General features: G+C 49.6%; 1 protein-coding gene across 1 annotated transcript in view; it reads right to left on the reverse strand.

The window, feature by feature from the left end:
* The window catches only part of ADAMTSL3 (ADAMTS like 3), a 143,461-nt gene that overhangs the window by 83,631 nt on the left and 37,573 nt on the right, over positions 1 to 22,257 (reverse strand). The window contains exon 4 of the mRNA XM_054589091.1: positions 6,000 to 6,127. Coding sequence (XP_054445066.1) covers positions 6,000 to 6,127 — 128 coding nt within the window. The remainder of the gene's footprint in view (positions 1 to 5,999; positions 6,128 to 22,257) is intronic.

Consider the following 22,257-nt stretch of genomic DNA (forward strand, 5'->3'; position numbering starts at 1 on the left):
AATCCAGTTTAAAGTCTAAGGAATAAACTTCATGCATCAGGAGGCTACAAAGTTGCATAGCAGAGCAACTTTAAATAGAGAGTGCATTCTTTTTTAAAATCATATTTTATTGTTTATACTTTTACAGCTGTCCCAACGCCTCCCCCTTCCCCCCCCGCCCCGGCCACGCGCGCAGCACCTCCTTCCCTCAGGCGGCCCACACGCCCTTACCCGTGCCCAGGGGGCGCGCATCCCTGTTCTTCAGCTGATCCCTCCTCCTTCTCTCCTCCAGGGCCCCTGCTGATGCCCTAATATTACTTACACGCAGCTCTCACCACGGGGCCACGCCCCCCTAACACACATGTATTATGTGTGTACAATGTGTGCATGTATGCATTTTTTTCTAGGAAAACGAAGGAAAAGCTACCAGCAGAGGACAATTTCTCTTCCTCCCTCACTGAAGAAACTCACCCAAGTTGGCTGGGGACCCCCAGACCTACTCTCATCAACATAACTCCCCGTCATGTTATCACAGGCGTTCTTCACGTGTGGGTTTTTAGCACTTGGCTGCGTATTATTTGGTTGCTGCTTTAAGCAGGGAACAGCGCTGGCGTATTACTGAACCTTCATGTTCCTCAAACGCTATAGACGGGCTTTGCTGGCCTTCAACACGAAGACTGAAGAGGAGGTCTGATTTTCATTCTTTTGTGCATGTGTTTCCTTTTTATGCCGGAACACTTACAGGGTTTTGTTGTTGTTGTTGTGTGTATGTGTTTAAGCACTTGACGTAAGAAGTATAGTCTCTCCAGTTGTGCTTCATCGATTTTGGCCAAAAACGGTGAGCCCCTTTGACAGGGATAGTTGAGGTCTTCGCTGGCAGTGGCCACGAATGATTCTCAAGACGATGATTTTGGTGACAGCTCTTGTTCCAAAAATACCGCTGGTTTCCGAGCTAGAGTTCCCTGCCTCGGCTCCTGGATCTCTGGTGTCCTCTTAGGTATGTCTCGTGGCCCTGACCTTCTCTTGTGCTCCCCAGAAACTTCCTACAGAAAGAATCCTCCCTGCGACTAATTTTCCTCTCCTGTGGCGGTGATTCTGTGTGTGACCGTCTGAGACGTTTTTCACAATCCTCAATCTCTCCCTTCTCCCTTACATCTCATGCCGCCCCCGCCGGACTTTCTGTCCCTGACACAGCACGTCCCCAGCCTCCTCCTGTCTTCTGTTCTGAAAGACACACGGGAGAAGGAAGCTGCAGAGCGGAAAGAACAGCATGACAGCTGCCTGCAGAGGCGGGACCCAAATGACAGGGCCCAGACGTTCTGAACTGGGACACAGACGAAGTGCCCAAGCATGTGCTCCTTCTCAGCGCGTGCTCCTGACGCGCGGGTCAGAACCGCTCCCTAGGCGATCGCCGTCGGCTGGCCCAGGCTTAGCGTGCTCTACCGGCGTGTGTTCCCGCCCCCGTGACTGGTCACAGGTACATGATTTTAAAACGCATTAAAGTCTCCATGAGGCTACGTCCAATTTTAAACATTCCAAAAGCACCGATCTGGGAGGCCGGTGGGGAGGCTAAGAGGGCCGAGAAGCCTTTCTGTGGGTCAAAGGCAAGAGATTCCCCTGCCTTGGGAAGCAACACAAGGTCATTTACTTACACGACTGACTTCACTGTGCTTTTTCTGTGTGGATAAAAGAAGGAAATACATTACAGAGAAAGTGAAAGGGCAATTTTAAGTGCTCTGCTTATGTTGGACCAGCCCCAACTGAGGAAAGCAGCTAATAGATTCGGGAAGTGATAGCCAAAAGTTTTTTGTATCGTGATGACTTATAACCCTCAAAAGCTTTTGCTTCTAATTTCAAGGGGGCAGGCAAATTACAGAGGCGCCGGGCGAGGGAACCCTTGAATTGCTCTGCCCACTGGAACACAAAAACGGTTGAAACTTACAAAGGGCGGCCTTTTCTTTAACAGCGTACGAGAACTTCAGAAATGATTTTTCAGATGCACTTTCAGTAATTGCTTCAGTTTAGCTATGTGAGTGAAAAACAAAACTACTTTTGTAAAAAGGAATTGAGAACTCGAAGGAACGAACAATAGTATCTACTGAGGACCGTGTACGGGTAAGTTTCTGCCCCGCTGTGCAGGCCCTGGGACAGCAAGCTGCACCCCGCTGCCGCCCGCTGTGGCCACACGGTGAGGCAGTCCCTTGCATCCCGGGTGTGGATCCTAAAAATCTAAACCTAACACATGCGTGTATCTCCTGTGTAAACGCCACGGCAACGGCAGCAAAGCGGCACTGAAAGAGATCCTTCTACTTCACGAATCCTCAAAACGTAAAGTACCAACATGGACTCACTCCTTCTGCAACTACGTCTTATGGTGAACCTACTACGGCCCCGGATGTGCATATAAAGATCCATGGAGCCCTGGCCAGGTGGCTCAGCTGCTGGGAGCGTCATCGCACACACCAAAAGGCTGTGGGTTTGATTCTCAGTCAGGGCCCCGCGGGTTCGATCCCCAGGCGGGGTGTGTACAGGAGGCAACCTATCGATGCTTCTCTCTGTCTCTCTCTGAAATCAGTGAACATATCCTGGGATAAGGACGTATTCTCTCTTGATTCCCTTAACGAGCCCGTAGTAAGGGTCCGTAACCCAGACCCCGGTTGTCCCTTCGAGGGTCCCACCTCACGTCCTCCAGCCTGGCGCGCACGGTGGCCCATAGACAGCTGGTGGCACGACTGGGTTCCAGCTGAAGGGGACAAGGAATGGCCACTTTGTGAAACAGGCATAAAATGAAATGCAGGCAGTTTTAAAGGCAAGGACACTGGAGTCCTAATTCCCCGAGCAGGAACCTGCCAGCTTATTCTGGAAAAAAGTCCTTTGGCTCAAAGCAATGGAGCTGCAGACAGATGATTTCCAAGCGTTTAATTTCATTCTAATTATGACCCGCAAGAGCTAATGGTTATCAGGAGTATATGAAAATGCAAGAACATCATTTTACAATTAGGTATTCTCTACCCAGTACAACATTCATCACACCCTGAAACTGAAGATTCTAGAAGTTATAAATTGATGAATATATAAAAAACATATGTTGATTCTACAGGAGGACACATTAAAAACATTAATAAAATTTCCCTGGAGTTTATAGTACTGTAATTTATTACATTCATCCGATGATATACAGACTCAAAAACTAGTGTCTTAAACACGGAGAAGCATGTGTTTTAAAGAATAGCAATGTATTAATTTTTTAAAAATAGTAGTTACCTTAAACCTGTGTTTCCCCTGGTTGGTGCTTGACGAGGCCATCAACTGACAAAGTTCTGCCCTAGAAAAAGACACTGGCAGGCACAGGGCGTGCCATGCAAAAGAATGGACTGTGCTGGAATGTGATCAGTCTCTACAATAACTCTCTCCACAGAGAGATAAGTGGGCAAAATAGCTACATGCATCCGCTCCCCTAAATTGCAAGGGTAGAGAAGCACACGGATAAAAGGTAAGGCACCGAAAGGCACCAGATGCTCCTGAAAACCGTGGGGTAGCTTTCTGTTTGGTTTTATATGGAACCACCTCCATGTTCCTCTTCCAAGAAAAATCAACCACAAGAACTCAGTATTTACAAAGATTTAATAAGTCTCTAGGCTCTTCAAGGATAAAAGATCCGATGAGCTTTCGAAGGAAAGTAGGTTTCTTTCTTAGTAACCTCGGAGGACGTCCAAAACTATGTTGGACGTTCCTAGCGTGGGGATGGGAGTGTGAGGTTCGGGGGTGCCTCAAGGTGCTCTGCAGGAGTGAGTGAGTTATTTACAAACCTGCAGCCCTTATTGTGAAATAATCTAATTTAATGTTTTATGCAGAGAAATGATGTTACTGTCCCTGTTTTTTCCCAGAGACAGAGAATGAGTGAGTGTCCACAGGTCTGGGATAAGGACTTACTACCACACAACTCTTGTTCTGTAAATGTGACCACAGAATGTACTATTCTCTAATTTTAAAAAAAGATTATTTAGGTGAGGATGTTTTCTAGTCTCAGATATTTGTCCAAATTAAATGAGCTCTGGGAATGGGTGAATTGGGGGATCCTAAGACCTAAAACCCAGTTGCAGAATACAGGTGAATAATTGTATATACATAGACTAAAGACGACTATGTAAATCCTAAAAAAATGAAAGAGTTCAGTGAGTGCTACTTCGGGGATGCAGACTCACAATACAGTTCGGAGTTGTTCTTTCTGCCCTTTCTTGACTGAATAAAAATCTGACACCATGATGTTGTTTCCAAATACTCTTTCTGGACATTTTACCTGTAGCTGAAATGCCAAGTCTGAGAGGCGGGTTCTGTGCCCCGCCTTCTCCCTTCCCTCTCCTCCTCCAGCACAAAGACTTCCGTTCAGCGCCATGGCGCCGCACGCTCCTGTCTCCTTCCCGTCCCCTCCACGACCGGCTTCTGTCTGCAGTCAGACCCTCGGCACGGGCCACTTCCGGCTCAGGGCTCTAGTCCCCGTGTCATTTCTAATTACTTATAATTTGGTCACACACTTGTTTATTGCGTGTCCCCTGGAGCAGATGAATCAGCAGGGCGGGCTCAGTGTTAGTTGGGTTGACCATCGTTCAACGCCGTACCCACACCCAGGGGTCAAGAGGCTTGGGTGCGGGAGCTTAGACAGCAGAAGGACTCTGGAAGGCTTCCTGGAGGCAGCGGTGCTGGCGTCCCACCTCTGACTCCCCCCCCCCCCAAGAATGAGAAGGGAGGGGTCCTTCCTCTGCTAACCCCAAACCAAGGGGAAGAAATGTCCGGAGATGGGACGATGTCCCCTGCGTGGCTGGTGTCTAGCTGGCCCCTGAGGACGGTCAGGGCTGACACGGGAGCCGCAGGGGCCTTGGAAGCGGAGGAGCCCAGACCTCAGAGACTGTGTCGCAGTCCAGGAGAACCAGATGGGTGGGGGCCGCATGCGGGGGAGCCCACCAGGGTTTGTCTCGGGGACGCATCCAGATAGACTCGAGGGGCAAACAGACACAGGACAGGAGAAGCAGGGAGCCTGCCTCGCTGTCCAAGGACTGAGCAAAGGGCAGTCACCCCAGGGAGGGGACTGCGCGGGGCGCACCTCAGGGGCCTGCAGGCAGGAGACGGCGCAGGACCGGGGGCAAGGGGGAAGCAGTGTCTCGGAAAAGCCTATCACGAGAAGGAGCCAGCTGCGAACACCTGCCAAACCAGGGAGCAGCGACCCCAGCTCCCTGCAGCCCGGGCGGAGCTAAGTCTCCCCCTGCCTTTCCTCTCCTTCTGCCCAGGTGTCCTGTGCAAACTTGTGCAGAGAAGGTGGGACCTGCTGAGCAGCTGGCCTCTGTCAGGAAGAGAAGACGTAAATCCACACGCACACACCGAGATCCATCACTCAGCAACATTACAGTAATTTTACTAGAGTGAGGAAGATCGCCCGGGCAAAAGTCAAGTAATTCTAAAAATTAATAGAAGCATCCATGGCCAGATAAGCATTTTGGTCATAGGACCATAGGATAAAGGCGGTCTTCCATATAGTCCTTAACGTACTCCTCTAATTCCTTCCCACGAAACCAAGCGCATACTATTCTTTGAACGACCAACGAAGAGACGACGTGCCTTTCCCACCCAAGTCTCACCACTGACGGCACATTTTTCAGACCCCAGGTTTGGAGGCCGCAGAGAGATGCTCACGTGTGGCCTCCCCCACCCTGGTCTCCATGCGGGACGCCTCACCCTCAGGTGACCCCATGTCGTGAGGACTGCGGACCGGCGACTGAGCAGGCCAGGCCTTCCCGCCCTCCAGACCCAAGGGTCTGACAGCCCCGGCCCCCGCGGGCGAGGAGCCGCTGGTGACGGGTGTGGCCACGCCCGCGCAAAGGGGACGCTGCCGCCTGGCCGCGGTTCCAGCAGCAGATGCCACACCCATCGCGGGGCCTGACCGGCCTGGCGCCTCCCTCGCCCCAGCCCGTCCGAGGCCCTGACATCACGGAGGAGGAGGAGCCGGGGCCGCCGCCGCCGCTTACCTGCCGGTCAGGCACCTCCGCAGAGAGTAGGACGCTCCGCCGCCGCACGTCCGCGAGCAGTCGCTCCAATCGCCCCACGCGTCCCAGTTGCCGTCTTTGTCTTCGTCCGCACGCGTGTTCCTTGACGTCTAGAACGTAGAAGACCCACGACACCTTACAGGCACATGTGTGGAAACAGCCCACTCCTTCCCTGGCTCTTCCAGAGTCTCATTCTAAACTGTTCACAGAAACCAAAGTTGCCTAAAAGGTGCATTGCTTTGGACCAGCGGCATTCACAAGGACCACCCAAGGCCGCTGTGCATGGAAAATCGGGGCATCTGAGGACTCCCCACCTTACAAAGGTTGTTTAGTTGTTGTTTCTCTGCCCAGATGGCTCTAAGCTCAATTTTAAATCTGAAACGTGAGCATCCGGAGAGTTAAATAAACTGGCTACATATCAGTAATATTTTATTATTATTATTATTATTATTTTATAACTTACACAGCAAGGTCTCAGCTGGTACCTAAGGCGTTCTCAGCCCTGAAATTCCGGTGCGCCATCTGCCAGACTGGGGCTAACTCCAAGGAAACCCTTTCCCACGAGGGTTTGTGGAACCTCCTGAGAGGCTCCATTCCAAGGAAGCAAAGTCAATAAAGCGCTAGAGGTCCAAGAAAATAGGGACGGATCCTTCATGAGCTGGGTTTGGTTTGTTTCCTGGACTTGCCACCATTGACGTATGTCGGGATACTCCAGGGAAAAGATAAAAGGGGAGTTCCAAGGTAAAAACACGTACAGATAGATACAGTGATAGATAGAGCTGCCTTAAAAAGCAATGTTCATTACTCAAAGTTACAAAGCTTTACGAAGGGGCCTAAAATACACGTGAACAACTGGGGGAACATGCCTTAGTCCTACGTGGGTAGACCCAATCCTATAAAATGTTAATTCTCTCCAAATTAATCTATATATTTATAGCGACTCCAATCAAAGTCCCAAAGGGAATTTTTTTGGAACCTAACAGTGCAATTGTAAAGTTCATCTGGTGGAGTAAATGCCTACAAGAGCCAAGAAGAAAAACTGCAGAAGAACGGAAATGAGGGGGAAATTGCCTCAATTAAATGAGTGTGGAGTTGGCGCGGCGACAGCGGTCCCCAGCACTGAATTTTAAAAGGCGAGCCCTGCCACACCCCCAAGCGTCCGGATGCAGCGCGGGGCCACACTCAGTGCGATGGGTGGCTTACAGAAGAGGAATAGATCGCATCTTCACAAAGTGCATTGAAATGAATTCCAGATCTGTCAGAACTTGATATTAAAAATGCCAAAACCATAAAATGCTAGAAAAATGACAGATTAGATACAGGAAAGACTGCCCTACGTATGTCAACAAGGGTAGAAACTACAAAGGAAGGGACCGATGCAATGAATCATGGGAACATAGAAACGCACTTAGCAGTTCCTATCCCTTCACCTACAGAGAACGGCGTCGGTATGTGACTAGACATGCAAAAATGTGGCGTAAAAGCGCAAACCCACAGGCTGCTTGGAATCACACCAAACTGCCTCCAAGAAGGGAGGACGCGGGACCAGGAGTGAAAGTCTCCAGGAAAAGACACAAAGGGACACCAACGGAATGTCTTCTTGCCTTCAGCCCCTTAAAACATCTGAAGCAAATATGACAAAATCGTTAAATTGATGAGGGCAGGTGATGCTATAAAGGAGGTTTGTTATATCTGAACTTTAATGGTTTTTGAAATTTGGTTTTTTTAAGAAATTTTGGGGGGGAGTGGGCAAAAGGCACTCATGAGAGAACCACATGAGACTCTGTTGTTGTTCTTAAAAATTGTTTTTAATTGATTGATTTGAGAGAGAAAGAGAGAGAAACATCGATTTGTTGTTCCACTTCTCAGTGCACTCATTGGTTGATTCTCATATGCGCCCTGACTGGGGACTGAACCCACAACCTTGGTGGATCAGGACAACACTCTAACCAACCGAGCCACCCGGCCAGGACCTATGCTATTTCTAATACAGGCAAACATGGACGTGCATAGAGAAAGAAGTGAGTGGTGAATGGTTAATTAAAACGTCAGCAGGGGCGGCCTCTATGGGGAAGGAATGCAGGTGATTTTAACACCTCCTGTGTGTGTTGTTTCTCTGCATCTTGTAAACTTGTTCTTTTAAGCAAATACCTTAATACTTCACGTGAAAGCAAGCAAGCAAGCAAGCAAACAAGAACCCCATTCTCGTGACATATGGAGGAATCCAGGTTGGGCAGAAGTTGGTAGGTAAGTTCCACGCTGAGGAACAGGAGCGTTTAAGAAGGAGACTCTGGCATATGGCCCGCGACTGAATTTGATACCACATGGGTTTCCTTAGGCCAACTTACCTCATCCAACCAAAAAAACAAAAAAAATTACATTAAGAGGCGGATCTGTAAAAAGGACCTTCCAATGTGAAATGAAATAATGACTAGAAGCAAGGAGGGGCTCTTCCAATAATTTTCACCCAGGTCTCACCAGACAGTGGGCTCTGTGGACTCGTGCCAAGCCCCCTATTTATAGCGCAGGAGCGGCCCCGAGGGGAAGCAATATTTCGGGAACAGTCAAGCAAAAGAAAAGGATAAGGACTTGGCAATGTCTCAAATCTGTCATTGGGAATAAGGGCTAATTAAACCCATACTGTTTACTCTTCCAATTAGACCACCGTTCAGTTCAATTTTCTACAGTCACCGTCGCCAGATAGAACCGTGTCCTGCCTATAACATAATATAACGTTTGAATTCATAAAGACTACAATAAGCAGTTTAATACATTCATCTGGACTTTTAGGTGGGCAAGTCCAAATCATTGAGGTAAATGTTTAAAATACACACAGCTGCAACTGATTTTTCATTTTGTCACTCGATACACTGATAGGTTGAATGTGAAAAGTTGAAAAACATCATCATATATATTTTAAAGTGAAAGTTGAGAGTCCTTTGCAATATTGTTTTAATTTATTTTTACTCTCCCATCTGTTCAGTTTATGGTTCGAGTCAGGTTTCTTTCCATAACTTCTCTACCTTTACTTAAAAAAAAAAAAAAACAACCTTTATTCTAAATAACTAAAAGAGGCAAGCTAGAAATGCAGACATTTGGTATTTCTGGTTGGATCGGTGAGATATTTCCCCCCTAAAAAACAGAGAAAATGACACCTCAAGGAGTCCTCCGTTTCTCTCCTCTCCTTGGCTGTGGAGACGGGCATTTTGCTTTGGGACCTTCCCGCCGCCCTCCCGGCCCGCCCTCCTGCCGGTCTCAAGCCTTCTTCTTTCTCCAAAGAGTAGCGATGACATGCCGGACCCCTACCCAGTGCTCCTCCCTTCCTCCTGATGCAACAGCATGATGGACCATGAACGATAAGCAAAACATCTCCCTGGGAGCAGAATAAAGTGTCGCCGGGTCATTTCCAACCAGCCAAGCTTGTGAGCTCTTCCCTACAGCACACGCAGCCTGCTCCTGGACCCCCACCTTCACGGGCCGAGGACAGCGAGTCTCTGCCCTCTGCGACTGAAGGACCTCTCAAGCTTCCTCGGACCCTCTGCCGCCTTCAACTGCCCAGCTCTTTCATGAGTCTTCTCTCTCTGCACACGCATGAGTTTGCATTTTTCACCTTAATATGTAGTGGCAAGAATACAGCCCTGTGTCTGCAAATAGGAGACCACACATGGTCCCTGTGACCCAGGTTTCTTTTGATGAAATCTAAGTGTCCTTCTTTTCTCCTGTCCTCTCTCTCGCTCTCCTTCCTTCCTCCCTCCCTCTCTTCCTCCTTCCTTTCTCCCTCCCGCCCACAGTCATACCCTTTACGATACCCCACCATGGACCCCATCCCACGTAGTAATTAAAGGCTGTGTGACTCCAGGTAACTTTCTTCAACTTCCTGACACTCAGCTGTACAACGGAGATGGTAACCTTTACCCCAACTAAAACCACACACACCCCCCTATGCCAGCACACGCCGCATCTCAATAAACGGAATGAGTGAATGTTTCAATAAGCACATGTAAGCTTATTATTGCTCTTCACAATGAATGTCTTTTCCAAAACGACAGCAGAGCCTGCCCCCTCCCTTTCTGACTTAGGCAAGACTTAACATTAATCACTACTGAATTTCCTCTTGTTGGTTTTGGCCCCGACCACCAGCCTGCGGAGACCCGTTTGCCCCCGGATCCCGTCGCCCCATCTGTGAGCTGCTTTGCTGAGCTTTGCAGCTTCTATGCTCCACCCAGGCCCCTGATAAATGGGCTGGACGCAGCTCCCTCATCTTCCAGAACCCCGTGAATGCGTACTCTGCTTTTTCAAACTAGGAGGCAGCCCCTCGTGCCAAGGAAGCAGCCAACTCATCAGACTGGGAATCGGGTGGACATAGTTTAATGTTACGATGCAAACATGAAATAAGACCAGTCCCCGTCATCCAGTGTCAGGAGGGAGAAAGGGCTGTGGGGAGAGGTGGGGGCCTGGGGCCTCGGGTAGTGCGCTGGCGGCAAGTGTCCTACGAGAGGTCGGCAGCCCCCCCGCCCCACTTTAGGCCAGTCCCAGCTCTGGAATCTAGTGACAGTAAAACAGAATGACAGGTATCAGCTCCACGTGTGGCCTGAGGATAACGCTGAAGGGGCAGCGTGGTCGCCTGCCAGTTCCCTGTCCCCAGCGGCCCCCTTTCAAACATCCCCGTCAGCTCTCATAGGCCATTACTTAAACTCCATGTTATCACTACTGGGCAAGGTAAGCTGTTATCGGAAGCCTAGCCAGGCCCAGGTCCCCTCAACCTGGGTCAACCAAAATCCTGTACAAGGCGTGCGGGGGGGGGGGGGGCGGGTTCCGAGCAGAACCCCTTTCCGCCACACCCCTGATGAAGCCCACGTTTCCTCCCAGATGCGCCCCCTGGGGACAAGGACTCCAGCCACACGCAGCCGCCAAGCGACCCTCACAGCTCCCTGTCAGCCTCCACCCTGGGTTCGAACACCTCTGACGGGCGACCACGCGTCCCTTCGGTGCCCCAACGGGGTCTTCCCCTTTTTCTTTTTTCCCTGTCCACACTGCAAGCACAGCTACCTGCCCGTTTTTCAAAAGAATTTGATTTCATCAAGACTATTTCATGAGCAATTGGCTTTCTTGACCGACTCTCCCAGCCCCGGGTGCACGGGGTGGTTTTCTCACCAAAAATCATGCCACGGGCTGGGGAAGGTCAAGGCTCGGGGCCCTGGGAGGTCGAGCAAGGGGTCCCTCGAGGCGACGAGCAGTAGGCGACCGGCCGGTGGGACGCGGGGAGGCTGAGTCAGCCCTTGGTCACGGAGAGCAACAGGCACAAGGGACCCAGAGGAGGAGGCCCCTTGCTGCGGAGACCAGGACTTCCCAGGAAACACGGCGATGCCACCGGAAGCCCGGGCAGAGCCCCCGACACTGCTACGAGGGTCCCCACGTCACAGCCCTGGGAGGAGCCCTGATGTTTGGCTCCGCTCTGCTCTCCAACTGTGACAGAATGGCAGTGGTTTCCAATGTTCTTCATTTTGCTCATCTGCATTTCCCAGTTTTACAACAAACATGAATACTGTATGCAATAAAACACCCCGTGAAAGTTTGTGGTTTTTAAGATTTTATTTATTTATTTTTAGAGGGAGAGGAAGGGAGAAAGAGCAGGAGAGAAACACCAATGTGTGGTTGCCTCTCACGTGCCCCGTCCTGGGAGGTCTGGCCCGCAATCCAGGCATCTGTCCTGACTGGGAATCAAACTGGTGACCCTCTGGTTTGCAGGCCAGTGCTCAATCCACTGAGCCACACCAGCCAGGGCTGTTGCTGCTTTTTTGTTGTTGCTTTTGTTTCTGTTTTTTGTTTTTTAAGCAGAAAAAAACACGAAAGGGAAACCTATGAAAAGACATTCAGAGACACAACATGCACTGTGTTGTTCAGTTAAAATTTCCAGGTTTAACGATCTCTTAGAAAAATCCTGTTTTCCCAAGTGAAGCTCTAGCTACAGAATAATTTGGATGAAAAAAATTCAAAAAAGATATTGTTCACTCATTATATAATAGGACTGGCAAATGCCAAGAATATCGTAGGAATAAGTGTGTTCACAACCCCATAAAGACTCCAGGACTTCTTGCCTTTCTGGGATCCCTGTGCATAAATCAAATCATAAAATATTTTCCTGACAAGTTCCTAAATCTGTGACTTATAATGAATAGTACAGTTCTACCAGCCTTGCAAAAATGTCAGTAATTAAACACAGATTTCACATGGAAGGTCACTTATTGGAAACTCTATATTAACAGCTCCATGTTACAAATAACCCAAAAGAAAGTAAGTTCCACCGGGGTATTACTTCCCCGACGTCAAATAGATGGTCACCAAGGCTACCTAAGGAGCTCACGAACGCCCCAGATTTTGCTCACAGTAAATACTTTCTTTCAGGTTAATACTATCTTTAACAACACCCTCCAAAAAATTTTTAATAAACTGGGTAAATGATGGGAAAATGTCACTCAAGCTATCACGCGGATTCAGGAACTCAGGTCCATCAGGACACATCGAACACCAGCGTTTCTGAAGCTGCGAGGCAGCACTTTGAGAAACACACCCTACCCCCCCCCCCGCCACCCCCTTCTTCAGTCCCTTCCCTCCTCCCCGAAGCAGTGCAGGCGTCCCAGCTCACTACCCTGAGGGTAGAGACCTCTTGGTTCTGTCTGCCCTTTTCTAGCCTACGGGGTCCTGGCTATTGGCCACTGTTTTAAAGCCCTTCGCTGAGTCCCAGGGACGCCTCCAGCTCCCTGCGGCAGACACTAAACCAGCAACGAGACCCTCCTCATCCGATGGCTCTGTTTGGAGGTGACCAGTGAGTGGAGACCGGGAGCCGGCCTGGCTCCCGCCCCCGCCTGCTGCCGAGCCTGAGGTCAGGAGGGTCCAGGAGGCCTTCTGAGAAAGCCCCTTGCCCCTGGGGTTCGCCCTGCCTGTCCCCCTACCTGGGAGGTGGGCCCAGTTCTGTGATTTCTCGCCCACCCCTGCCAGTCGCCCACACTCGCAAACTCCTGGATCAGAAGTTGCTCGGACCTCTTGTTCTGTTTTGTTTTGTTTTTTAAATCTCCCACAAATGCTAGGAAGAGTTTTCAAACAACGGCAGCCAAGGCTTCTCCACATCAAGAGGAATGAACACCAAATAAACACCAATTATGAAACAGAAAATAAACATATGAGAAAGGGGCTCCACCAATCTAAAACTGAGTTCATTATAAGGAATAACAAAGTTGATACATTCTTTGGCAAGAGTACTGAAAAAAGCAGAGACATGTTGCTGTAGATCAATTCCAAGAATGAAATGCGGAGCGTCCCGTCGGATTCTGCAGGCACTAAGAAGATGGAAGACGTCTTTATGCTAATATATTTCAAGACGGAGGCAGGACAAACAGCAGAGTAGTTTACCCCCCCAGAGCTTCTGAGGGATGAGGTTGAGGTGGGGACTCCCCCAAAATCCCACCTGAGCTGTGCACCTCCCCCCGCACCCTGCTTTCCCGCCCTGATCGGGTTTCCCCGGAAATACCTCCTGAATAAATCACCTCACCACAAATCCTCACCTCAGCTCTGCCTCTCAGACCCCAACCCAAGAAACCTCTTAAACCACAGACTTGAAAAATAGTCATACATCCTGTGAACCACACCTGACCATGTGGCGCTGTCAGATGAGCCTCCGTATTTTTCTTTTTCGTTAGCTTTTTCTTTCCAATTAAAGCCAAAAAAGGAAGCACTCCTTGGGGAGGTGCTCAGGGAGAATTTCTGTGGGTAGCAGCCATCTGCAAGGAGAAGAGTCGGCCTTCTCCACAGTCACATCTAATAACAGTCACCGAGAAGCGACTCCTAAAAAATCCTACTTGACATCCTTTCTTGCCCTGCCCCGAGAACCACAAAACAGCCTGAAGAAGCTCTTACCTTCAACGTACCTCAGCCCATATTCAAAGCATTCGTAGCTGACAGTCCCCAGGGGGCTGGGCCAAGAAAATAATAAGCCCAGACTTTCAAGTCGAACGATACCAAGTTTTAAAAAAATAAAAATCCTTCTTTGACTTTTCTTAGTGATTTACTTCCATCCACAGTTAGCCATTTCACATAGAAAAATACAGATTTGGTGCCAACGGCTCGTGAAGAATATTACCCAGACCACAGTGTAGGGCCCCAGCCATTAACACACTCCCGTGAGAAATAGCATTTGACAGGCGGGAAGGGAGGTAGTGGGAGGGGCCAGCACGCTGTTTCTATCCTGTGCCTGTCCCTGGGGCTCCCTGTAGGTGGCGTGTCACCCGAGGTGAAGAGAGAAAATGGGAACGTTCTGCCGAGCTGGCACCAAAACCTTCATGTCTTGACTAAGAAGCGGTAGGACAGTCTCCCAGGTTAGACAGCAATGGCCTTGGGTAGCTCGGTTAAGTGTTCCAGAGTTTGCCAGGGTTTAGCAAAGTTAAAATTCACTTCATCTTTCAACAACATTCCCTGAGCCCAAGTTAATCAGCCCTCGAGAAGATTAATCCCTCTGGAAGATAAAGGAAACCACAGGCTTGCCAGCGGGCGCTAAGTGCTCAAGGAACAAGGGAGGACACGGACCCTCAGCCTCAGAGGTCACGGTGTTTGCTGGGAACGTGTCACTGGAACCCAGTCTTGATGGATGAGCATGTGAGCAAAAAGTCTCTATAATTTGCAGGAGGGGGAGGGGAAATACTCGTATAAACTCAAGTGGGTTGCATAGAGAGTTATGAGAGGAACATGGTACCTTCTAAAGAGTGTATCAGCGAAGTCACATTTTTATCTGCCACCATAAGGTGACCTTAAATGTACACTAACAACATTAAAACACCTGCAACGCACACATGTGGCTAGTGGCCAAGGTATTAGTGCAAATCCAGAAAATTTCCACAATTCCAGAAGTTCGTGAGATATCCACAGCATAAGTAACTGTTGGAAATACGGTCACAGAGTTGAAAGCCGAACCAAAAATTTTCTCGGAAAACAAGTGTATGTACACAAACATACAGATGTGTATAGAATAACCTTACGTTAATCGATAATTCATTTAACTTAAGCATGTATTTAATTATTAAGCCCCTTTTTCATCTCATGTTGTTGTTCATACACTCAACCTCTTCTTCAATTTCATCAAGAGGCCAAGCAAAAGTTACTTAATATGTATGTGTTTCCTGCAATAAATTGCCTTCCACATATTCCTCCTTGACCGCTTTAGGATCAACTTCGATGTTAGGATGTGGAATCTTTTCACATTTCTCATGTGATTACTGTGGATCTTGACTCCTTATACAAGGAGGGGTCCCTTCTAGGCTGCTGCTTGACCCCAAATGCCGTGGGCGGACGTGGACCAGCTCTCACCCCGCCGCTGCACGTGACGGTAGCCACCTTACAGCTGGGGCTCAGCGAGGAAGGAGGAGGGGGAGGGAGCCTAACACAGAACACGATCCCACGGGGACACTGGCACCTCTGTGTCTTGCCTCTGTGTGGGCTCAAGGTGCTGCCTCACGCGTGAGGCTCCCCCACGTGGTTCCCTGCTGCTAACAGTCCCCACACCAGATCCAACGAATTCCCTGGGACTCACCTTCTTGGAAGGGACCCAAACACATTGGGAAAAAAATCTACGTCCAAGAACATCACAAACACCTTTGGGTTTATGTTTGGTGTGGTCCCTCCTGTGTTTGATTTCCCTGGGCTGGGAGCCCCCAGTACGGCTGACCCGCGGCAGCCAACCAGGCTCCGAGCCGAACTGTGTCCCTCCCCCTGTCACCTGAGACTCAGTTTCAAGGCCAGTAGAACCTGGCTCTGCGTCTAACCTACTGGATGACCTCCAGCACTTGGTTAAGTCAGTATATTAGCTTTTTTCTTTTGCCCGTAATAACATCGAAGGCCAAAATTTTAATGATCTTGAAGCTGCATGCATCAGCGACTCACAGCTACACACCAACCTCCCTAGTTCACCTCGTCCACGCAAGTTTTCATCAGTTGTCACTCCCTCCGAGGGACCCAAATGGAGTTTGTCACTGAAGAGCAAAACACGTGATCGTGAGATGAATGTCTGTCTCACCGCCTAGACCATGAGCTCCGTCAAATCTGGGGTCTGACGTGGGTTCACCTGCCTGCGCACCTCTAGCACTGAGCGCAGTACCTGAATGAGGGGAAGCACTTGGTGAAGCACAGTTACGAAATGAATGCAGGAAAGAATAATTTAGTTAACAAGCAAAGGCCTAGAGGTCATACTTTCAACAATAAGTAGACCTGCAGAAAAAGTCATATCCTGAGTCCAGGAATGAAGGAATTAAAACTTCTCCCATAGGGGAAAATGTCTCTATGCACCAGCGTGGATGAGAAGGGGTCGGAGTCCTGAGGGATGAGTCTTCCTCCTTTGGTTACCGTCTTACTTCTGTCTTTCCGTAAGCGAGCAGCTGGATTCTGGTCACGACACCAGGTCCTCGGTGAGTACGGGCTCATGCTGGCTCCCTTCTGCATGGCCCGCGTCAACCCCGCTGTCACGCGTATTTCAGCAGAAGCTGAGGTCAAGACGCGCGCTCCCTCCGCGCTGTCAGGAAAGCTAATTCTGTCTCGAGGGGCGCTGGGTTGAGTTACCGGATATGTTGTAATTGATCGAAAAACAAACCCCTCAAGCTTGTAATAGCTGATACATGATTCTGCTTCAGCTTGAATCCATAATCCATTGGCTTCAAACTCTGTGGAAATGTGGGGATTGGGAAAGCCTGGACAGCGGCGGCACTAATCAACATACAAATATCCAAAGCCAAGCTGCCACAAGCCTGGTCTTACACTAAACTGGCCTTTAACATCTTTCCCAAGGATACACTGAAGGAACCCAAACAGAGAACTCTCACGTAGACTCACACCCTGTGAGAGATGAAAAGGGACTTTCAGGGTTATCGTTTTTGCAGGCCGATAAAAAATGGGAAAAGGACCAGGAGGAAAGCGCCACCGTCCATCTGGACACAGGGCTTGCAGGTGAGCTCATCCTTGTCACTAACCACAGTGTCCACTCTCACGAATGACTGGTCCACAGCCACCTTCCTGCCTTTCCACTTTTGCCACAGCTCGTCCTATGTGTCCAAGGCAGACGCGTCCCTGTAAAACACCCTCTCACATCTGTCACATACCCCGCGGCCCAGACGGGTTCGTGGATTCCCAATCCCCACAAAGTCCCGCGTCTTCAGCTTTGCAGGTAAGACCCTCCCCCTTCCGCCTCTTCCCGAGGCTTCAACGTGACCTCCCGCCGTGCCTCCCCGTGCTGACCGACGGCTGCCCCGGATGCCAGCGGACGAACCCCGGGGGCCCCCACGGGGGGAGTGTTCCCCCCCAGCCCCGCAGCCCTCGGCCACGCCCAGGGCAGCCCCCGTCCCGTGACTTGGCCATCTCTGTCCCACCTGGGCAACGTGCTCCCACGCTCCTGGTGCGGTGGGTGCGGGCTGTGTTTGGGCCTGCATTTACGGCTCCTGCTCACCCGCTGCCCATCCTACGTTCACGTTCATCCCTCCCTTCCGGGGGCGCTGTCCCAAAAGCACTCCCACGTAAACACACTGCACACCAACCTCCTCTCGGAGTCCGCCCCCCGGAAAACCCAACAAGTGACACTCCCTGTCCCCAGGCCCCTTCTTTTCGGAAGTTCCATAGGACACACGGATCATTTCCGGTGACGCCCCGGCCCACCAATTATTCCCTAGTCCCCCAAGGTCAAGCGCAGCCTGCCTGCATTGATACCTGTTCACATCCCCCACGACGGCGCCCAGGGAGTGACTGACACGGGGTGACAATGCTGGTAACGAGCCGACAAGCCACCGCCCGCCGAGACCACAGTTCCCTGAGAGCAGAGTGCCGCTGTCCCCACGTCCCCATCGCAGGCACTGAGGGAAAAGACTGGCGCACCCCAGGCACGGCCCCCTTCAGATGAAGATGAGTGAGGTGGCTCTGCGGCCCCCTGGGAATGGAGGTGAGCCAGGGAAGGGACGCAGAAGAAACGCTTTGTTTCAGGGGGCTGACAGGTGGGAATGTTGCACAGGGTCCTTCTGCCACGCCTGAGGACGCCCGAAGACACCGAGCAGACGCATGCAGGGCGCTGCCACGCCGGTGCCGGGGAGTCTGGGGCCGCTGCACGTGATGCTGCCCCCGCAGGCTGCCCCCGGACCGGGAGCCGCGTCTCCATCCCTAAGCAGCCCAGCAAAACTATCCCTTGGGTCTCCTCCTCGTGGAGAAGAAGGGATGTTTGGGAGACATGCATTTCCCTTAACGAAAGCGCACTGGATCAGAATAGCAGACAAAAAATAAACAAAAATCCACTCAGAGCCGTTCCAGCCAAGGCCTGAATTTTGTCACATGAGACCATGTTCTGAAAAGCACTGAGGAATCTCCTCGTCCCCCCACCCCCACGCCCCGGCCACTCCCAGGAGTAGACGCTGACCGTGGGGGGCGTCCTCCAGCGAGGGTCCCAGCCCTGCCCCGAGGGGTGAGAGGCGCCGCTCACCGCCCTTCTCTGACTCGGTGGACAGATCTGGCCGCGGCCCTGGCAGGAAATCTCGGGAGCGGGAAGCGGACTCTCCTGCCCGAGCAGAAAGTCCACAAACACAAACACAGACACAGGGCAGAACGCCTGCCACCGCCGCTGCCGGCAGGTGCCAGGTGATGAGACAGGCGTCCGCGCCCGTTCCCGGGGAGGCGAGAGCAGGCGAAAGGCGAACAGGACAGAGAGGCAGCACAGGAACCCGGGGAAGAAAGGACGGGGAGGCAGGAAACCTCAGGGACGCTTGCAACCCCTGGCTCTTCGCGGAGGGGGTGTTGGGGGCCCACAGCCAGGGGGCAGCCCAACGCTTCCTTCGATAACTTAATTTCCAAATGATACCCAGACCGCATATCTGGGCAGTGTCCTCAGACACCCCATCTAGCCTGTCACTTCTGTTAGCTTTGGGCTTGGTGTCCAAACAGAGATACATTATGAGAAAGCTCCAGTCCCTTTAGTTCCGCACCCACCCCCGAACCCCTAGGACAAAGCTTTGCCTTACACTGTTGGCCGTGGTGTCTTCCATTGGGGATGGTAAGCACAGCAACCTCTCTTTTACTCTACTTTGTCAGAAAAGAGGAGCTACCTGAAGTGTCCTGTTTTCGCCTGAGGCTGGTAGCTTCATCGTGTGACTGTCACTCTACAGAGCATTCACGGTGCACAATGTCCTTCATAAAATGCCCTGCGTAATGGTCAGGAGCAGGGGCTTAGACGTGAAATAGGCGTCACCGAATCGCTGTCACCCAAGAGCTGCTGGTCTTGGTCCAATGGCTTAGCCTAGCTCCATGTGAACCTTCAGATTTTTTATACCACGGGTATAAAACCTTAAGGATTTGTGCCAGACACTAACAGTTGACCCCTGATATCCACACCCTCATTCCCTTGTGCTAACAGAATGCCAGGCAGTGACTTCTAATTCAGGATGACAATCTTGCGACCACTTTCCCAGCCTCCCTTGCATTCCTGGGTGGCCATGTGACCCAGTTCTGGCCAATGATGTACAAGAAGACATGTGCCCTAGCTGTTCTGGGCCAACACTGCTTTTCTGATTCAGGGGGCACAGGTGGTCCCAACCCCCTTCTCTCCCTCTTTCTCCCTTGGGCTCAACGTGGCACCTGAAGCTGCAATGGGAAGAGCGGGAGGAGAGGGAGGAACGGCCAACACAGCAGAGAACAGAGAACAGCCAACACACCGAGCGCAGAGGACAGAAGAGGGAGCCCGGGTCTTCGATGGTGTCATTGAGCTACTAGACCAGCCCTGGTTGTTTAAGCACCCATTGGTATGGAGTTCCATTCTTACAGCTGGAAACACTCAAAACTGATATGGGGTCATTGCAAAGATTAAAGAAGATTCTACAGGAAAGTCGCACAGTGAAGCACCTGGTGCAGCCCATGTGTCCGCCGCAAAAGCCTGCTTCCCTTCCAGCACAGCAGGCTGCCGTGAAAACTGCATTTGTCCATAGCAAACAGCGTCACTCTCTACACACTGTATTCTGTGTACTAATGCAAATAGCTTCATATAATAAACACACTCGCCCTGGCCAGGTGGCTCAGTTGGCTGGAGTGTTGTCCCGCACACCAAGGTTGTGTGTTCGATCCTCAGTCAGGGAGCATGGGAGGTAACTGATATAATGTCCCCCCCACTTTCTCTCTCTCTAAAATCAATACAAATGTATCCTGGGGTGAGCATAAAAAAAAATTAAAAACAGATAAACGCACCCATCTAATGTTACAAAAATGGCTTCTGCAGAAAGACATATGTAGGAAATCCGAAGCACAGAACTCCTGCTGACCAACCACGAACTGAAAACTGAGGCTCCTAGTCCTTCACCTCAGTGTCCGTGAGAGCAGCTTGGGGGCTTCTTGCTCATCACACCTAGTGGAGGCCTCAGAGTCAGAATAAACAAAACCAGGAAACCAGAGGTATGTGAGTAGGAGCAAAATGACCGCTGAGTGTCCTGGGCAGGTGCGGGCTCCTCCCTCTCCCTCTGCAGGAGCGCTCTGCTTTCCGAGGACGGTCAGTGTGACCTGTGCTGCGTAAACGAACTTCTCTCACACACACACACACACACACACACACACACACACACACACACACACAGTGGGCCCTGTAGGTATGATTATTTTATTTTACTATATATTATTTATAATAATAGATAAAAAACATAACCCTTATTATATACTATTTTTATTATTTCATTGTTTTTCATTATGTTGTTATTATATGTAACACTATAGTATATATTAGAAAGGTTAAATTTAAAATAAAACAATTATTACCACATATTATTTTTTAAATTTTTAGACTGATCGTAATTTCTTCAAATAATAATAGTTTTTGCTCTTCCTTTATACTCTTTATTCTACCTATGGCTTTATCTTGTCTTATTGCAGTGGCAAAGTATTCTAGTTTAATACTTAAATTTATTATACGATTCTATTTCCTCTTCCTTGTTTTGATAGGATATTTTAACACTAAGTATGATGCTGATTGATAATATTCATTAGGATATTATTCCTTACACTCCCAGTATGCTCAAAAAATTATTCATCAGTATTTTATGTTAAATTTTATCACATGCCTTCCACTATTGAGACAATTCTACAAACTGTTAAAGACTGAATTTTAATCTGATCATGACAGAAGTTTAAACTGCTTTTTCATTCCTAGGGAAAACCACCCTTGGATGCCTACAAAGAAAAAATCTTCTGAGTTCCATTTATTAATATTTTATTTAGAATTTTAGCATTTGGTTCATGACATTATAGCTTTCCTTTTCTTTGTTATCTTTGACGTTTTGGTATCCACATTATACTACTGTTTTAGAATGCTGTCTATCTTTTTCTATACTCTAGACAGTTTATATTATTAAATTGTTTTTTCAAAAACTGCAACATATATGCCAAGGACATTTTCGGCTTTAATGAACCCACACAGATGCAGCATTAATTGTTGCCATAAAACTTACTATCTGGATTTAATGACATTATGCATTCACAATCTCTATTTTACAAACTGTTTCACACTGTTAAAAAAAGTACTGTTATAAAAAAGAAAATGTTCATGTCAGAGGCCATTCCTTTTATACCGAGCAGCTTGCCACACCTTCCTCCAACCTGAGCACCGACCTTTGGTTAAGCGTCTGCCTGCAAGGCCTGCTCCTCACGCACCGTTCCAGGTAGTCTCTCCGGTAGAGAGGGGTCCCTGGACTTCTCTGCGGTTGTTTGCGTCACTCTCCTGCTTTTACTGGGCACTAGGCCAAACGAATTACCTAAAGCATTCAAAATCGATGTCAAAATACGTTTTTACTCATCTGAAATTCAGGATCGCACACCCTGTTTTATGAAGCATGAATGCTGTCGACAAGCTAGCGGATATTTTCAAATGAAGTCATCCCCCTGTAAATTTAAGGAACACCCTTTTTGTCGGCACAGTGAGATGGCCTCCGCCAAATAAGGCTTGGCGAGCGTGGCACGGCCATTTGAACATTACACACTAAAATGCAGCACACAGTAGGGTGAGTTGTTTTCCAAATCTCTAGACCCGCAAATATCTCTGGTGAGTCAAGATGCCATTAAATTCCACCCATATAATGTGTGCAGCCCACAAAAATGTCAAAGTGCTGAACTTCGCACCAGCCCCAGGTTTCCCATCACACCCAGACACTGTGACTCAGTCTCTCCTAATTGAAAGACGCCATGCCTGCAT

Source organism: Pteronotus mesoamericanus, unplaced genomic scaffold (assembly GCF_021234165.1).
Source record: "Pteronotus mesoamericanus isolate MK-2021 breed Mesoamerican mustached bat unplaced genomic scaffold, CSHL_Meso_final contig_1242, whole genome shotgun sequence".
In the NCBI taxonomy this organism is placed as follows: domain Eukaryota; kingdom Metazoa; phylum Chordata; class Mammalia; order Chiroptera; family Mormoopidae; genus Pteronotus; species Pteronotus mesoamericanus.